The 16,207-nt window shown below is 56.2% G+C and overlaps 1 protein-coding gene across 2 annotated transcripts in view; it reads left to right on the forward strand.

Annotated features, from left to right (window-relative positions):
• Nucleotides 1–16,207, forward strand: part of ERI3 (ERI1 exoribonuclease family member 3) — a 224,006-nt gene that overhangs the window by 137,711 nt on the left and 70,088 nt on the right. For both annotated transcript variants that reach the window (XM_026651961.1, XM_026651960.1), the window contains exon 7: nt 14,679–14,778. In XM_026651961.1, coding sequence (XP_026507746.1) covers nt 14,679–14,778 — 100 coding nt within the window. The remainder of the gene's footprint in view (nt 1–14,678; nt 14,779–16,207) is intronic.

Here is a 16,207-nt window from a genome sequence, read left to right on the forward strand (position 1 = left end):
ACCCGCAGCCCCCTTCCTATTCCAGCTGGGGGCTCCCCTCCATAGCTGTGCCAGGGCGCCTCACTTCTGGATTGTACTGCCCTGGGCTGTCCACACCCCTGCCACGCTGGGGTTAGTCCTCTGCTGAGCTGAAGCAGCAGAACTGGGCTCAGACCACCCCGCTCATTTTGCACGTGCTAGAAACCAGGACTTGGACCAGATCTCCAGAGTATTAACCCAGCGTGTTGCTAAGCCCAGGTCAGACAATATGTAACACTCTGTAACCGTGGCCCAGGGGCACAGGTTTCCAGGTAACGGGGCTTTTTTTGTTCAAACAAAACTAAATGTGAGGCCTAAACTTCTTGAGGTTGTCTCTTCTTTAGGCAAAGAGGCCTGCTTGTTCCATTGTGTGGCCCACAGAGTCTGCTCACCCAGTACGTTCACAGGCCTCTTCCCCTTAGAGCAGCAGAGTTTAAATGTAGGGCTATATTCTGTAGCGGGCCTGTTGTCCTGTCCTGGGTCAGGTCCCTGTCTGTCCTGCAGCTGTTGGAGCTAAGAACTCACAGGGCTTGGTGCATTCCCAGGAGAGGAGGAGTGGGCTTCTGGCTAATGCTCAGACTCCATGCGTGACTGAGGGGATATCACCTAATCGCTCTGTGCCTCGGTTTCTCCCATTTGTAAAACGGGGGTGGTAATCCTTCCTTTGGCTGTCTTGCCTGCTTAGACCGTGAGCTCCCTGAGGCAGGGGCAGTGCCTGGGCCCCCAGTCTAGGTGCTACAGCAGAACCACTAACAGATAATGTGTGTGTGTGTGACTGTCTCGCCATAACCACGCTGCCTTCAGTGTGCACATGCCTTGCTTTGGGGGGTTTCTGCAGAGATCAGACTCTGGGGCCTGGTCATTTTGTTAAGGGAAAAGGATGGACAGTGCGTCTAGCGCCTTTGTGTCTTACCCAGCATGTTACTTTCCCCCCTCACCCTGCCAGTGCTGAAGGCTGGGCATAGTGGGACGTTTCATCTGAGTCTAGCTGCTCGTGGGGGTGGGTGTTTGCACGCTTTCTGCCTGGTCCGTCGTGTTAAAACAAAGCTGTTAATGGGGTTTGTGTCCCTGACTGCACTGCGTGCTGCAGAAAACCCCGGTTCCTGTGACAAGGCACTCACAAACTCAATGGTACGCTGGCTGTCCGGGTGAAGTGCAAAAATCTGTCCCGTGTGGGCAAAAGTGGACTTGACACTAGTCTTTAAGTAGGGAGACCGCTCCCCCACCTCCTTTAACCCTTCCCCTAACTCTGCACAGCCAGGCGGACTCTGACCGCCCCTTCCCACAGGCTGAGGCAAAGCCCGGCCAACTTAGCCCAAAGACAATGCAAGAAAATGAAACCTTTGCAATGCAGTGTCCTTTTCCCCTTAACCACCCAGCACCCCCCACCCCTGCGAGAAGGGGGCTGTGGGGAAGCCACACCAGCATAGGACGTTTGGACAGGGGAGTTAGCGAGGAAGCTTTCAGTACCCCCAAGGGGGGAAACACCTTTCATTTCAAGCTGTTCAAATCCCAGTCAGTTGGGTCGAACGCTGTGTGGCTCTGACCGACTCCTCCCGAGTCAGGATAGCGACTTGTACTAAAACCCCTTGCCGAGGAGGTGTTTACAAACACTAGCCACTGGTCTTTTAGACCCTACAATAATGCCTTGTGCGCGCACGCACCCTCCATCTCTGGCTCTGGGGCAGGAGTTAACATGCGGTGCCCTCCTCCTGAATTGACACCGGCGTGACCAGTGTGTTGGGGGCGCTGATGCCGTACGTAGCAGCCAGGATGGAGGGGTGAACGGGACGGGGTTATGTTGTGGATTAGAAGTAGTTCCCTTGAATGACCTCACGTTTGCTCCTGTTCTCTTCAGAACCCAGGGGGAAATACCCACTTTCCAGGCCTTTTCAGTAAGCCCTGGAGCCTTTCCTGCAGTGCTTGCATGTCCAAAGAGCAGTGGAGGTATCCTAGCATGTCCGTTTTCTCGGCCTAACTGGAGGGGAGACAAACAGGCCTGATCGGTGACCATGTAACATTGGCCCGCTGTGTCCCAGAGGCCCTGTCGGTGGTGCCTAGCAAGGAGTGCTCCGCGATCCAGCCATGTGCCCCCCAGATGTGCCGGGAACCTCCCCTAATCCCGATTTGGGGTTTTGCAGTGCAGACAGCCCTCCCGCTTGGCCCCAAGCCCTGCACTCTCACCAGCTGGGGCAAGGGCCCATTCTCCCTTTGTGGCCTCACTCCGGGCGGCGCTCCACCTGCTGAAGAGCGGGGTTATTTGGCAGAGGGCAGGGAATCCTTGTGCTTCCCCACTCTGCACCTTTAATTAGCACGTACGTTTCATCTGGAGACTCTAGCGCTGTGTTCTGTACTCTGCATGCTGAACGGAACCGACACACGCCGTGCTTGGCGTGTGCACCCAGGGCCTACGGAGCAGCATGCGTGAGTCGGGGCTCCCTGAGAAACTTATTAAACATTCACAGTCCTTGTGCCGGTGGGGGGTTTTTCCTGGCGTATTCAAAGGCCCCCTCTCCTCGCTGCATTTGTAAAAATTAAATGCCTCTTATTAGTGGCTCGGCGGAGATCCGCAGTACTCACACGGGCGCGTGCACAGAAAGGCAGGGATGGATGGCGCTGGTGTCAGGGCAGCAATTGCTTATCCTGCCTTATCTGGGAATATGAAACTGTATTGCATGACATCCAGAGGCAGGCTGAATAGATATGCCAATTCATCTCGAGCCCGGGCTTTGACAAGCTAGACTGCCCTTGTTGAAAGGCATCCGTCAAACAAGAGCTGCTGGCTGCGTTTCCCTTTCTTATACGTTCCCTCGCTCCAGCTCTCTCTCGCTCTCACTGCCCTCCCCTCCCTCCTCCTTTCTTTCTAAGCTTTTTCCACACAAAATTGAAAAGCTTTGGAAATAATAATAATAAAGCCCCCCAAGCTAATACCATTTTAAGTTCCCACCCTCCCTCCCCAAATGGGATTGATAAGGAAGCCCAGTGTATGAAGGCATGTTTAGATAACATTGAGAATATTAGAGTGAGTGAAGGAAAGTAGGGGGGAAAAAACCCTTCTGCCATGTCTAAGCCGGGAAAGGCGACGACACCCTGGCTAATACGAGTGTTTAATATTTGATGTGTTGGGATAAAGCAGGATCACCTTTGAATTGAATTGAGTGTCAGAATGAGAATCTATTACTGAAATTCGTGTGTGATTTGACAGCCAAGCAGACGATGTTATTCTTCACTAGTTACCGCAATCTTCTCCCCTACATCACTTAAATATTTTTTTCTTTGCTTGAGTAAACACACATTATCCCCCCCCCCTTTTCTTTTTTCCTCCCTCTCTTAGTTATTTATTTATTTGAATCAAGCCTGCCTTTGCGGGGCTGATAGAGTCGATTGTTATTTCTTTATTTGTCCTATTAAATGGGATTTCTGATAGTTTAATCCTGCTTTTGTAAGTGATTTTAAAATACTTGAAAAGCCGTGAATGTAGCAGCGCTTCTGACTAAACTGCTTAAAAGGGACAGGTTATACCAGGGTTTGTGTGACACTGGGGATGGGGCCAATTCCTGCCTCCTGCCAGCTAGTCGAGGTCTGCAGGCCCGCTGCGAATCCTGCGTACACAGCACCAGAGCAGAGGCTGCTAACGCTGCTCGGCCTTGGAGACCTGGGAGCCCTTTTGTCACTGACCGTCCTTTAAAGGTCCGGTCTCCTCTCCTCTCCTCTCCTCGCCTGTCTTCTTGCAGTTGCAGCCGGGGTGAGGATTTAGCCCAAGAGTTGTCAGCCCAGATGGTGATGATCTGCTTATTGATTACCTGACTCTTATTTGCACCGGATCAGCCCTTAAATCCAAGTGGTCTGGCTTTGGTGTCAGTACGTCAGCACCTCGGTGCTGTTTGGCGGCTGGCTTGCCCTGATCTGCTCGGTGCAGGGGCCAGAAAGTTTGCACTGGGAGAAGTACATCTTGCTAGCTCCACACCCGACGTGAGCTTCAGACGAGTAGTAGCAGTAACGTCGGTATCCCGGTAGCTCCTGGAGGCTGTTGCTGAGATTGCGGCTCCGTTGTGTGAGCGCTGCACAGACTCTTGGCAAAAGGCTGCCCCTGCCCCGCAGCGCTGACTGGGGAGGTAGTTGGGTTTGATTTAAAACCTTTTAAGATGTATTTTAAAGACCTATTTAGTTGCAGACGCACAAGCTTTCTCCTGCCAACATCTACGGTCGTATAAGCCCCTCCAAGGCTAACTGAATAGGTGGGTTGCAGGGGAAGTGTCTTCTGGTGTATGTTGGGCAAGGCTGACAAGACAAGAAAACTCACACCCTGTGGCTGTCTAGTCACAGAACATAAGAACGGCCGTACTGGGTCAGACCAGCGGTCCATCTAGCCCAGTCTCCTGTCTGCCGATAGTGGCCAATGCCAGGTGCCCCAGAGGGGATGAACAGAATGGGTGATCATCAAGTGATCCCCGGTCACCCATTCCCAGGAGAAAGCTTGTGCGTCTGCAACTAAATAGGCTTTTAAAATACAGCCGTTTTCCACATCTCTGAATGTCGCAAAGGCGAGTAACAATTGGCAGGTTGGTGTCGGAGAGCCTGCCTGGACGAGGCCCTGCTCCTGGGGAACGGCCCCCACTCACAGGCCGGGCAGGAGCCAGCAGGTAGAATTGGTTTGCATTTAAAACAAAACAAAAAACAAAAAACTGTTTAAATTTTGCTGTTTTTCCCCTAAAATGGAATTTTTTACAAAAACATTGGAATTTAAAAAAAAATTAGCCAAACTTTTAAGAAAGCTGTAGCCTCAGGCTCCTTCCCGTGTGTTCTTTTCCTCTTTCTTTGCATTGTTGCCTTCGTTCTGCGGAGGGGTTTTCAGACTCGAAAGATTCTTGTTTTCAAAAACTTTGATTTGAAATTAAAAACCAAGTTAAAAAATGATAAAAGATTGGGTGGAAAATTAGGAAAATGAGTGTGACAAACGCAATTGGACAAAACACAAATTTGCCCAAATCGTGTCTGTTTCCTGCCCAGCTCTAAGTGGGACCGGACCTGCCTTGCTGAAGGGTGAGGTTTGCACGGCTGGCCATGTATGGCCCAGAGAGTCGTTCACTCTGAGGCAGGGGGACCATGCTGCCATGAATGCCGCCCTTGTTCTATGATGGAGCTATATTGGATGAGGCCGGTGTTAGTGGAGGCACTCGAGGAGGGTTTGGGAGACACCAGAACATTTAATGCTGGAAATGAGGCTTGAGCTAGGCTGCGAATGGACCCTACCATTGTTACAGGGTGTAAGGACAGGGAAAACTTTGAATTCCTCCTCTGCACCAAACCCCACAGTCAATAGCAGCGCCTCCTCCGGTTATTGTCAGCGTCTCTGGTAGGGGTAGGACAGCCCCAGCTGGCCAGAGTACTTAGGCAGTGAGGCGCTGCGTGGGGTGTGCGAGTCCACGCTGGACGTGTGCGAGCTGATGTCCTGTTCGCGTGAGGCAGAAGGAGGCTAATCTCGGTGTACTCTGATGTGTGAGAGAATGTGCTCGCACTTCCCCATCAATAAATGATAGAGCGCTATGCAGGCCAGCTAAATCAATCCACCAGCCTGACGGGGGCCTGTTCTGGGAACTTTCTGACCTCTGGAACGTCAGCTTTGCAACTGTGCTGCTTATAAACTGTCGAGGTGCAAACCCCAAAAGCTCATTCCCTGCAGCCAGGCGGGCAGAAGCCATCTGGCCACCCAGCTTTGCGGTGGGGCGTGTGTGTGTTTGGATTCACGCAGTGGCAATACGACTGGCTGGTACGAGGACCAGTGAGTGCATGTCGGGGGCGGTGCAGGAGAGCAGGCTGGTGGATATGGTGACATTCTCCCCAACTCCAACCACTGGGAATGCTGGAGTAGGGATTCCTCTTGCCCCTCCACCATTGAGGGGAGCTGCCAGTGACCCAGCTAGTTCGTAGGCTTGGCCAGGGCACCGTGGGACTGTCAGTGAGACTGAGATACGTGCTGAGTTGGAGCCCCTCTCTTTCCCTGGCGGGGGGTAGCGGTGAATTCCCTGCTGTGCCCTACACGGTTTGCTTTGCTCGGAAATTTCCTTTCTAGTTACTCTTCTCCTCCCACAATTCCCCCCTCCCACATTTTTCACTTGCTTTCCCTGAACCAGAAAGCTGTCCCGGGTGCCCGGCTTCTTTGCTGTTATTCAGAGAGTTTTGCTTTTTAATTTTTCTTTCTCTTAATTTTTAATACCAGTTTAGGCCTTGATCCAGGAGAGCACTAAGCCCGCAAGTTGCGCTGTGCATGTGGAGAGTCCTGCTGTGGTTACAGGGAGGTTTGAAACTCCGGTGGGGCAGATGTATCCGTGCTTAGGGCTTACGTAGCACGCGAGAGACTAATCCCCGGACGGGACGGTTGGTGAATTGTCAGCTTGTTTAGAGGGGGAAACTGAGGCACAGAGCGATTGCACTGTCAGTTTGTGGGGAAGGCGGGAGGGAAGCCCATGTCTGACTAGCAGCAGGAGTCCCTGCACTAGAGAGCGGTGTCTGGGACCTTCTCGTATCCCTGCTGCGCCCCGGCTCACTGCCGTGCTGGACGGAGCCGTGCATGCGTTTGGCCTTGTGCAGCAGTGCTTGCGTGAGTGGCCGGACGTGCTGTCAGGCCGCAGCTCGTTGCCTGCTAAGAGAGCATTTTCCAAACTGCAGAAAGCTGAGCCCCCTTCAGGAAAATGAAACCATTATGCCTGCAGCCCCACGGTGTGTTATTACAACTCTACTCAGCCTCATTCAGACACCATCCACGCCTCCGGCGGCTTCTTAGTGCCCTCCCTTCCCCCTAGCCGGAGCTGGGGTACTTCTGCATCATATGACACTTCGGCTTTCTTCCATGCTTTGTTGAGCATCCTGGGAGAACTCGCGGAGAAGGATGGCGCAGTTCACGCGATGGAGCTATTGTTTCAGGCTCTCTGCAATTTCAGACAGTTGCTTCTGCATCGTGTTTTGAATGTTTTCTTTGCAGCCCTAACGCTAGAGATTTCGTTTTGTAAAATAATGGAAGCTGAGCATTTGGAGAACAATTGAGAGGCCTTTGTGTAACTGTAGCATTCCCTCCACCCAGCCAGTCTGCTGGCATGCCCCGTGCTTTGGGATCACTGCGTTCGAGGGATGTTGAGAACCGCTAGCTCTCCTGACACCCAAGGCTGTTGCAGCTGCTGAATGCTGGCTGGGAGAACAGGAGCCCTGAAGCCTCCCACGGAGCTGAGCACAAAACTTAGTTTCCTGAAGTCTCCTGCTATTCCTGGCCCCCGTGTTGGATGAGGCAACGAGGAGAGTGCCAGTGGGGCTGACCAAAGGGGGCAGGCAGCTTCGTTCCAGCACCCGTCCATGTTATCTGGCAAAACTCGCTGCCAGGAGCGTCCGAGGGGGCAGTGGGTAAGCACAATTCTGAGTCCAGTCTGCAGACTCCGGCTGCCTGTCTCATCTGCTGCAGTTCTTAGGGCATGTCCGTCACCCGGGCACCTGACACTGTGAACTCCTGCAGGCGAGAACCTGGGATCGTATTTGTCTATGAAGTGCCAGAGTTGTGTAATTAACTAATAATACGACTGTAAAGGGGCACCGTCGGAGGTTAGCTCCAAAATGTGGATTTCATTAAATGAAAAATAATGTTAAAGTTTTATATTAATGGAAATGTTTACATGAGGGGAAGTAGATTTTTTTTTTTCCCCGATAGCTTTTTCTGTTTTTTTACCAGCTCAAAGAGAGTGGTTAAAAAAGTTTGAAAATTCACAATGTTAACAAAAGATTTCAAAATGTTCTTGCTAATTTTTTCTCTGTCTTTTGACAACTAAGGTTTATGTGGGGCGGGGGGGGGAACCTCAAGGAGACTTGTTCTGTGTTTGGGATTTTCTCCCATGGGGTTGTCAGCCTAAACCCTGTAACAATGACTGGAACCAGAAAGGGAAATTAACTAGTCTGGTTTCCTTGTCCGAGCCAGCATAACCGGTGAAAGAGACACCACTGCAGCTTTTGAATGCCTTCGGTGTAGGCATTGATGGTGGGGTTAGTAACACCGGGGAGGACATTGGGTTAGTTTGTTTAAATGACATTTATTTATTATGTCCCTTTTCAAGCTGGAAATGTGCGTGTCCGCAGGCTGCCTGAAATCTCACTGGTGCTGTAGAGAAGGGTAGGCCTAGAACCTGGGTCATGGATGAGCGTCAGTTACAGCCGTACTTCACGCCTGGCTGCTGCCAGGGGCTGGCCTCCTCTGTGACCCTGACAGGGTGGGAAGCCCCAGTGTCTGAGACTTCCAAGCGCTTTCCATCCTGCGTTAACAGTCAGAAGAAGAGCTTTCCTGTTTAAAGATTAAACGCAGTCTTTAAATATTAAACAGTAAAGCTCGTCTCTCCTGATTGTGTGGCTGCTGCCGGCAGGCGGCTCAGAATTGCCAATTTTAATTAAAAAACTTTATTTTCAAATACAATTCACCGATCCCACATCTCGGCGCACTCCTCCTCCTTCTCCAGGTGGCTGTGCTCCCGGCAGGCGGGGGGCAGCTTGCCTCTCGGAAGTGGCCTGTTTTGTTTGCTGTGTCTGTGCGCAGCTCTGGGTTTTGCTCCTTCATTTCCATCTGCCTGTGCCAAAGTGACAGTGTCTGTGAGCCCTGAAGTGTGAGCAGCCTTGTCTGGGGCTGATCAATGCCCCTGGCAGTTCCTTCCAAAACCCCAGGAAAAACAATTAAAACCCAATCGATCCTGCAGACAGCTTTGAATATGCATAAGTGCACACTTGACCTTCAGTGGTCAGGCCACCTTCCACACTGGCTGCTTAGCTAGTTTGCTCAGGTATTGCAGCCGTACCAAATGACCTTGATTAGCAAAGAAAAGTGCTATGCCTGGTGCTGCTCCAAAGGGCTGAGGTGCGTGGTGCAGACTTCCTGCCTTGGCGGCTGCTCTTCCGGTTCCGTTCCCTGCTTTGGTGCCCCTCCCACCGCTGACTTCCGCGTGCCCAGCCACTGAGCGGAGACCAGGCTTGCAGTGTGTGAAATTGGTTGAGACAGACCAGGTGGAGAATGGTCTCTGGGCTCACCTGTGCCACACCGAGCCCGGTGCCAAAGCGGGGAGCCCCATGGTGAGGCACCCAGGAGACGTTGCAGTAGGCAGTGAAAAGCTGAGGTCCTTCCCAAGGTCTGCCAGGGGCCAAAGGGTAGCAGGTGCTATCAGCAGAGAAGGGGGGAGCTAGAGAGGAATTGTTACATTTCCTTGCTAGAGCAGAGATACATCTTCTACCTATTCAGGTGCTAGAAGGTTTAATCCTTCTGTGTCATCTGTACTGCGTTGTCCTTCTTGGAGCACAGCCATCCCTGTGCTTTCTGCGTGCCTGTCAGGCCGTGGAGAGGTGGTCAGCATCCTCTTTCCTTCCTGCTCCCCATCCCCCCAAGGGGAGGGCAGCTCTCTCCTGCCAAAGTCAGTGGCTCTGCAGCCAGGCCCAGCTGGAAGGGAAGATCCTGCCTGATTCATAGAGCTGGATTGCCTCTCTCCCAGCTCCTCCACCCTGTGACCCTGCCATTGATCCAGAGCAGGGGTGTGTGTGTGGTGAGTGAGCGATATAAGAGGTGGGGGCAGGCTGCGGCTCCCCAGGGCTCAGCTGGAGAACCAGGTGGGATGTTGGGAGGTACAGGATCATACTGCAAACAGATATCTCCTTCCACCAAGCTCCCTCTGCATCCTCTCGGAGCCCCCGGCTCCCCCCTCTAACGGTCACCCCTAAGCCTGCATGGCAGCTCCCTCTCTGTCTAGGACTGAAGTCTGTCAATGCTGTATCTTAATTGCCCCACCCCGCATATCCCATGGGGGCTGAGAATGCTCCCTCTGCTGCATTCCCAGTGCTGCGGGCTTGGGGAGGAGGAGAGCGCGCCTAGAAGCAGGATCTGAGCACAGCCTGCCCGTGCATGGTCAGGCAGGCTATGGCCGCTGGGCCGATTACTGCAGCTTGTATAGTACTAAAACAAGACCTGTGCTTGCTCATGCGGCCCGTGGAGCTGGCAGATTCCCAGCATGCAGTGCGCCATCGTAATTCAAGTGCCAAGCCCACGCTGCATGCTGAGACCTGTAGTTTCCGGGGGCTGCACCTCTGTATTCATGCCGGTGGCAACAGTCTGCCCTGCTTTACATAAACAAGCTGCCCGAGATCACCTGGTGAACTGCAAACATGGCCGTCTTGGGCATTGTCCGATTTCCAGACAGCCCAAGAGGGGGAGCTGGGTTCCACCGGCAGGGAGCCGCCCAGCCGGCGCGAGGGGCGGGGATGAAGTACAGGCATCAATCTGACTTGAGAGCGACAGACCCGGGTCTGGGCCAGAGGGAATCTAATGAACAATAAAGATATCAGTGCATATTTGTCGAAGGCCAAGGAACCCTCCCCGTGTGTACACACAGTGTAATTTCAGTGAATTATGCATAGACTTAATTAGGAGTTTTAATTGCTAATCATCTCCCAGTAGGATTAGCAGTGTTGTCTATTAATTATCTGTGGAGCCCTGTGTTTTGCTAAGGCAGGAGTAGCAGAGCGGCATGAATGGTTACATATGCCGGCAATAAATTCACTTCCAAGAACCCGCTAGGCCCTAAGGCCCAGCGAAGGCCCTTCTTGCGGAGAGGAGCCCGACACTCCTGGGCAGAGCCGCAAGGGGCAGGGAGGGGCAGTGGCAGGGCTTGCCTGGCGGGGTTCGTATTTGGCACCTGTATCTTTATCCCTGAATTCTTGCTGTGCCCACTCTCCCCGCACCTCCGTTTAGGTCACCACACACCTGCTTGTGGGGGGACAGGGAATTTATTTTATAAATCCCACCATGGTCCCTCGTCTGCTTCTGGGGCCTGGGCACCTGCAGGCAGTCAGGGGCATTGCCGGCTGCCAGGGCTGAGCCGTGAGCTGGCCAGCTGCTCTCCGAGCAAAGGCCGTGTGTGGCCATCTGCCGTCAGGGCTAGATCTTGTGACCCACCAGCTGGCAATGCCGAGAGTTTACTCTGCGCAGGGTGCCCGTGCAGCTCAGCATCTGAGAGAGGGGTTTTCTCCAGGTCTGGCACCGTGCAGTTGGGACGCCAGCGAGGCAGGGTGGAGAACACCTGGCAGAGAGACTGAAATTGGAGTAGCATGGGAAAGGGGATACGGAACCCGCCATGCCAACGGGCATACGTACTATAGCACACGGTGCCCTTGGGCTGGGGGGACGTGGTACCCGCTGTGCCAATGGGGATACGTACCCTAGCACATGGTGCCCCTGGCTGGTGGGATGTGGTACCCACTGATCACATGGTGCATCTGGGCTGGGGGGACGTGGTACCCGCTGTGTTAATGGGGATACGTACCCTAGCACACAGTGCCTTTGGGCTGGGGGGACGTGGTACCCGCCGTGCCAACGGGGATACGTACTATAGTGCATGGTGCATCTGGGCTGGGGGATGTGGTACCCTCTGTGCCAATGGGGATACGTACTATAGCACACAGTGCGTCTGGGCTAGGGGGACGTGGTACCCGCTGTGCCAAGGGGGGTATGACACCCACTGTGCCTTTTGAACTAGGATACCCCGCTGTGCCACCGGGACCACAGTGCTGCTGGGCCAGTGCTGGCTGGTGGGTCTGAATTGGGCAGCCTGATATCCAAGGCCGTTCTTTCCATTTTGTAAGGGTTGTGAAGCAGCTTCAGCCCCTGGAAAGGGGGACCCTCTCTGCGCGTCGCTGCGACCACCCCACCCCCCGGCTGGCTATAGGCAGTGCCTCTGTGCCCGCCTGGCGCCCGCCGGGTTCACTGGCACCCAGCCCTGCCTTTCCACCTGTGATCTCAGCCTGAGATTGTGGGAGAGGGTCCCCCTCCCAGTAACCAGCCTTTGGGCTAGTAAGCATGGGGGCTGGCCAGGGTGTGGTGCTGGGCTCCTTCTGGGGTGAGAGTGCCGCCGTTCCAGGCCCGTCAGTGTTGAGGGCAAGGAGCCAGGTGTGGTCCTGAATACCCCCTGCCTCCCCCCCCAGGAGCCACGTCCCTGCGTTCTACAGCCCTCTGCTTTCTGTTCTGCCCCCTCTTTCTCCCCGCTGGGGGTCGGGAGGAGGTAGGGGATCACGGCTGAGGTCCGTCCTGGGGAACAGGGTTCTCGGCAGGAGCGGCAAGGCGAGATGGGCCTGCGGCGATAGACATGCTGCTGGGTTCACGTGATCTGCTCAGCGGACAGTGGCTCACGAGGCAGCAGATCACGCTGGTGGGAGTGAAGCTAAGCCCTGGCCTCTGTTTGCCAGGAGCTGTGAATGGGCGACGGGATGGATCACTTGGTGATTCCCTGTTCTGTTCATTCCCTCTGGGGTACCTGGCATTGGCTGCTGTCACCAGACAGGAAACTGGGCTAAATGGGCCTGTGGTCTGACCCAGTGCGGCCGTTCTGACGTTCTTAAGGCAGGTGCTGCGGCTGGTGCTTCCAGTGCAGCCGTGGGTTTCGTTCCGCGAGCTGAAGGGGATGCGCTGCTGTCAGGAGGTAATTATAGATGTGTGTGACATGGACGCTCAGCCTGGCTGTTTGCAGATTTGCATTGTCCTACCGGTTTAACTTCATTAGCCGCTCCTCCGCCCCTCTTGCTGGGAGCCAGCCCCGGGGATGGCAAGCCCCGGGGATGGCAAGGCCCGTGTTGTACAGCGTGTCTGGGGCAGGTGCAGAGTCCCTTGTGGTGCCAGGGTCCCTCCGGCAGGGGGAGCGGGACCGGAACCGTCTGCCCTGTGGTCAGGCATTGCCGCCGGGGAGCAGAACCGCCCGATGAAAGGCAGAGCTCCCAGCCGGTGGGAATGGGGAGCTGGCAGGGGACAGCCTTTGGGCCAGAGAGCCCCCGTAGGTGGCTGAGGAGGGCACCCCCTGGGGGCGGGAGCCCAGGGTCCAGTCCCCCAGCTCCACTGGCTGTTGCATTATTTATCCCTGGTGGAGAGGCTGAGGGCAGCCTGGGACAGACTCGCCCATAGCTCCCTGCGGATGGTGGCCGGTCCCCGTTCAAACCGCTCCAGCCCCCGGCTCTCTGCTCTCTCACAGCCCGAAGCGAGAGGCGGCGGCACCTCGGGGCTTGGGGGGGCTGCTCTGGTGGGCGTGCTCGGAGCACACCTTCCGGGTCACCGTGAACAGGTGGGTGCCCAGGGGTGTAGGCACCTGCAGAGCCGTGGGGGAGCCAGGCAGGGTGTTAGGTGCCTAAGTCCTTGTGTGGATCTGGGCTTTGTACCCACAGCGCTGTGAGCTGCTTGGGGTTCTGTCCCCTCGGCCTCCCGCACAGCCTGACGGCCGTGCAAAACCCAGCCCGGGGGGAGGGCTAGTCAGGTGTCAATGGGCAAACCAGGGATCCAGTACTGGCGAGAGCCATGGCACGCCCTGAGGTGCAGCGTGGAGGGTCCAGCTGCTGGGTGACCCAGGGGGTGGGGGCCCAGGAGCAGGGGCGTGGGGGAGGATCTGGGCTCAGGCCCAGCCAGCAGCCGTTGTGTGTCGCCTTGCGCAGCACCCCCTGGTGCCCGGAACGCATCACTGCAGCTTTGTTCTCACTTCCGTTCTCACTGCCTTTGTTCTCGATTTTGTCCTTTTTCTATGCGTGGGGGTGGCTGGTGCTGGGTGTCCCCCTCCCCTCAGGGGAGCCATGGGGACAAACTGGTTGTAATGGCTAAGCACGTGCACAGAGATGTGTGACGGGGAGGGGCCCTGCGTGAAAGGGTGTGGGGAGCAGAAGGGGACGTTCATTGGAGGTATATCATGGGCTCTTGGCTTCTTCCTGCCCTCCTGAGCCTAAGACCCATAATTCCCCACTCCATCTCTAGTGTGACAGTGCTCCCCGGCTGCTCTCCGTCCACGGCCCCCTCCTTCATTTGCACGGACTGGGGGCCTGTCCGCCAAAGGGGGACACACCTCCTGGGATTCTTGCAGATTCCAGCAGGAGAATCGCTGACTAGCCCAAGGGCAGGAGAACGGAACCGGGGCATGGGCTCTCTGCCTGGTAACGTGCCCGAGTGAGCCATCCCCTGAGCACGTGCACCTGGCCGGACGGAGACTGGGTGCAGCCCTCAGAACCACCGGCCATCTGCCCTCAGAGGCTGTGGGGAGGAATGAGTGACTGTCTGAACAGCGACCCTCCCCACTCCGGTGGCCATTGCAGAATGTCCCCTCTGGGGGTCTCCCACCCCGCTCTGAGGCAGCTCGTGCTGGCCGAGGCTGGGGACAGCACCGGGCAGGCTCTGGCACTTCTGGGGCTGATGGCTAGAGACCATGATTCGTTGTTGTTGTCGTCCCTTCATTTCTGGAGGCCCTGAACGTTGTGGCGCTGGGCCCAGGGCAGGGCTGGGGGGCTCCGCGGCCGCTGGCGGGCGATGGAGATTCCTGAATGTCGAAGGGGCTCAGGTGGTGGAAAGCGCTGGGTCGGTGCTGGGCGTTCCCGTGGCTGGGCGGATGTCTGAAACGTGGCGCGATCTTGTTGGGATTAGACCAGAGCTCCGGGCTGGCTGTGACGGGGGGCGTCTCAGGACGGCTGTTGTGAGAATACAAAGAACTGGGAGCGCTCCGGAGCCCCAGCCGCCCCGGCAGGCGGAGCCGCTCCGGAGCCATGGCAAAGGGGCCGGCGGATGCTGCTGCCAGGCAGAAAGCACCTGCCAGCCGCACGGTGAGCTAACCCCGCACTCTCTCTTCCAGGCCTACAGCTTCGCCATGGGGACTTGGCCGAAGAACGGGCTCTTAGACATGAACAAAGGACTCAACCTACAGCACATAGGGAGGCCCCACAGCGGGATAGGTGAGTGACGCGTGCGGGGCTCGTGGGGGCCGCACCAGCCCTGCTGGACTCCGGGGGCGGCGGGAGCCTGCCAGCCGTGGGGGCTGTTTCTCGCAGCGGGTCGGGAGGTTTGGTGCACTCGGGGCTGAGACGCTGCTGTCTCTGAAGCCCTTGAGAAAGGCTCCGGGGTAACTTTAAACCCAGGCCAGGGAAGACGCGCGCCCCACCCCCCACCCATTGGGGCGCCTCAACAGCTTCAGAACGTGAGCTGCTGCCCGGGTGCCAATCCGTGGCCTGCGCCAACTCCCCTCCGTCCACTGGGGGGCCCCCCAAGCTGTCTCTGCGGCACACACGCCGGCTCGAGGGTGTGGCCCATCTGTTACCTTCCCTCGGGCTTGGGCTTTGGTCCGCTCCCGATCCCCCCTCACTCCCCAGGCTGGGCACTGGATGCTGGGCCCTGGCTCGGCGCGTCGTCTCTGTCTGTGCTCTCCCGGCGAATGGCAGCTCGACGCCGTATCGGGCTGGCACTGCCCTGCGGCCGGCTCTGCGGGACTTGCCGTGGAGTTGGGAAGCAGGATGCAGCTGCGTTACAGAGCCTGGGGAATTGAGCTGGTTGGTTCCCTGGTTAGCTCGCGCGCGTGATGAGTTTCATGGTCGGGCACCTTGCCTCCTGGTGGACAGACCAGAACCACAGTTCAGTGTGCCTGGCTGCTCGCACTCGGAAGGGGATCAGGAAGCGCGGCAGGGCTGAGGTGCATGGGAAAGCCGTGCATGAGGCCATGCCTGGAATAGCAGGGGGGACAGGTCTGTGGGTCAGGCTGGAGGGCAGTGGCCTTGCTGTGGGTGGGAGCCCAGAGCTGGGAGAGCAAGGGGGCACCGGCTGGCCTGGGTGGAGGGGGCTGTGGGGTCAGGATTAAGGGGTATTGGCGGAGCTGTGTGTGGGGAGAGCCTAGTGCTGGGCTAGCAGGGGACTGCAGGTGGGGACGGCGTGCCCGGGGGGGGAGCCCTGGGCTGTGGGTCGGGGACCCCAGGGCTGGGCTCGGCTCGCCCAGGTTGAGGCACGTTGGCGGAGCTGTACAGAGGAGTGCAGCATGGCCAGTGGTAGCGGCGTCTCACTGACCCCAGCAGCCCGTTGCTCCGCTCCCCCATCTTGGAAAGATGCAGCAGGGTCCTGGTCCCTGCCCTTTATCTGCCTGGCGTCCGTACGTGTCTACGCTGGCCAGGGTCTGAGATTGAGTTGGAAAAGTCACCCGCTCCCTGAGCCTTGAGGAGGCTGTTTAATATTGTTCCAAGGCTCTAACCACTAAACTCTCCAATCAATCCGAGTTAAGGAGATGAATTATTTAAAGCTCACCAGCTTTTAATTAGCAGGCTCCTTTTGAACTATGGATCTGGTTGCATTATTGACGGAGGGAGCATTAAAATTTGCTTCCTTGCCCAGTAGCACATT

Source organism: Terrapene carolina, unplaced genomic scaffold (assembly GCF_002925995.2).
Source record: "Terrapene carolina triunguis isolate 2854851 unplaced genomic scaffold, T_m_triunguis-2.0 Scaffold110, whole genome shotgun sequence".
NCBI lineage: Eukaryota > Metazoa > Chordata > Testudines > Emydidae > Terrapene > Terrapene triunguis.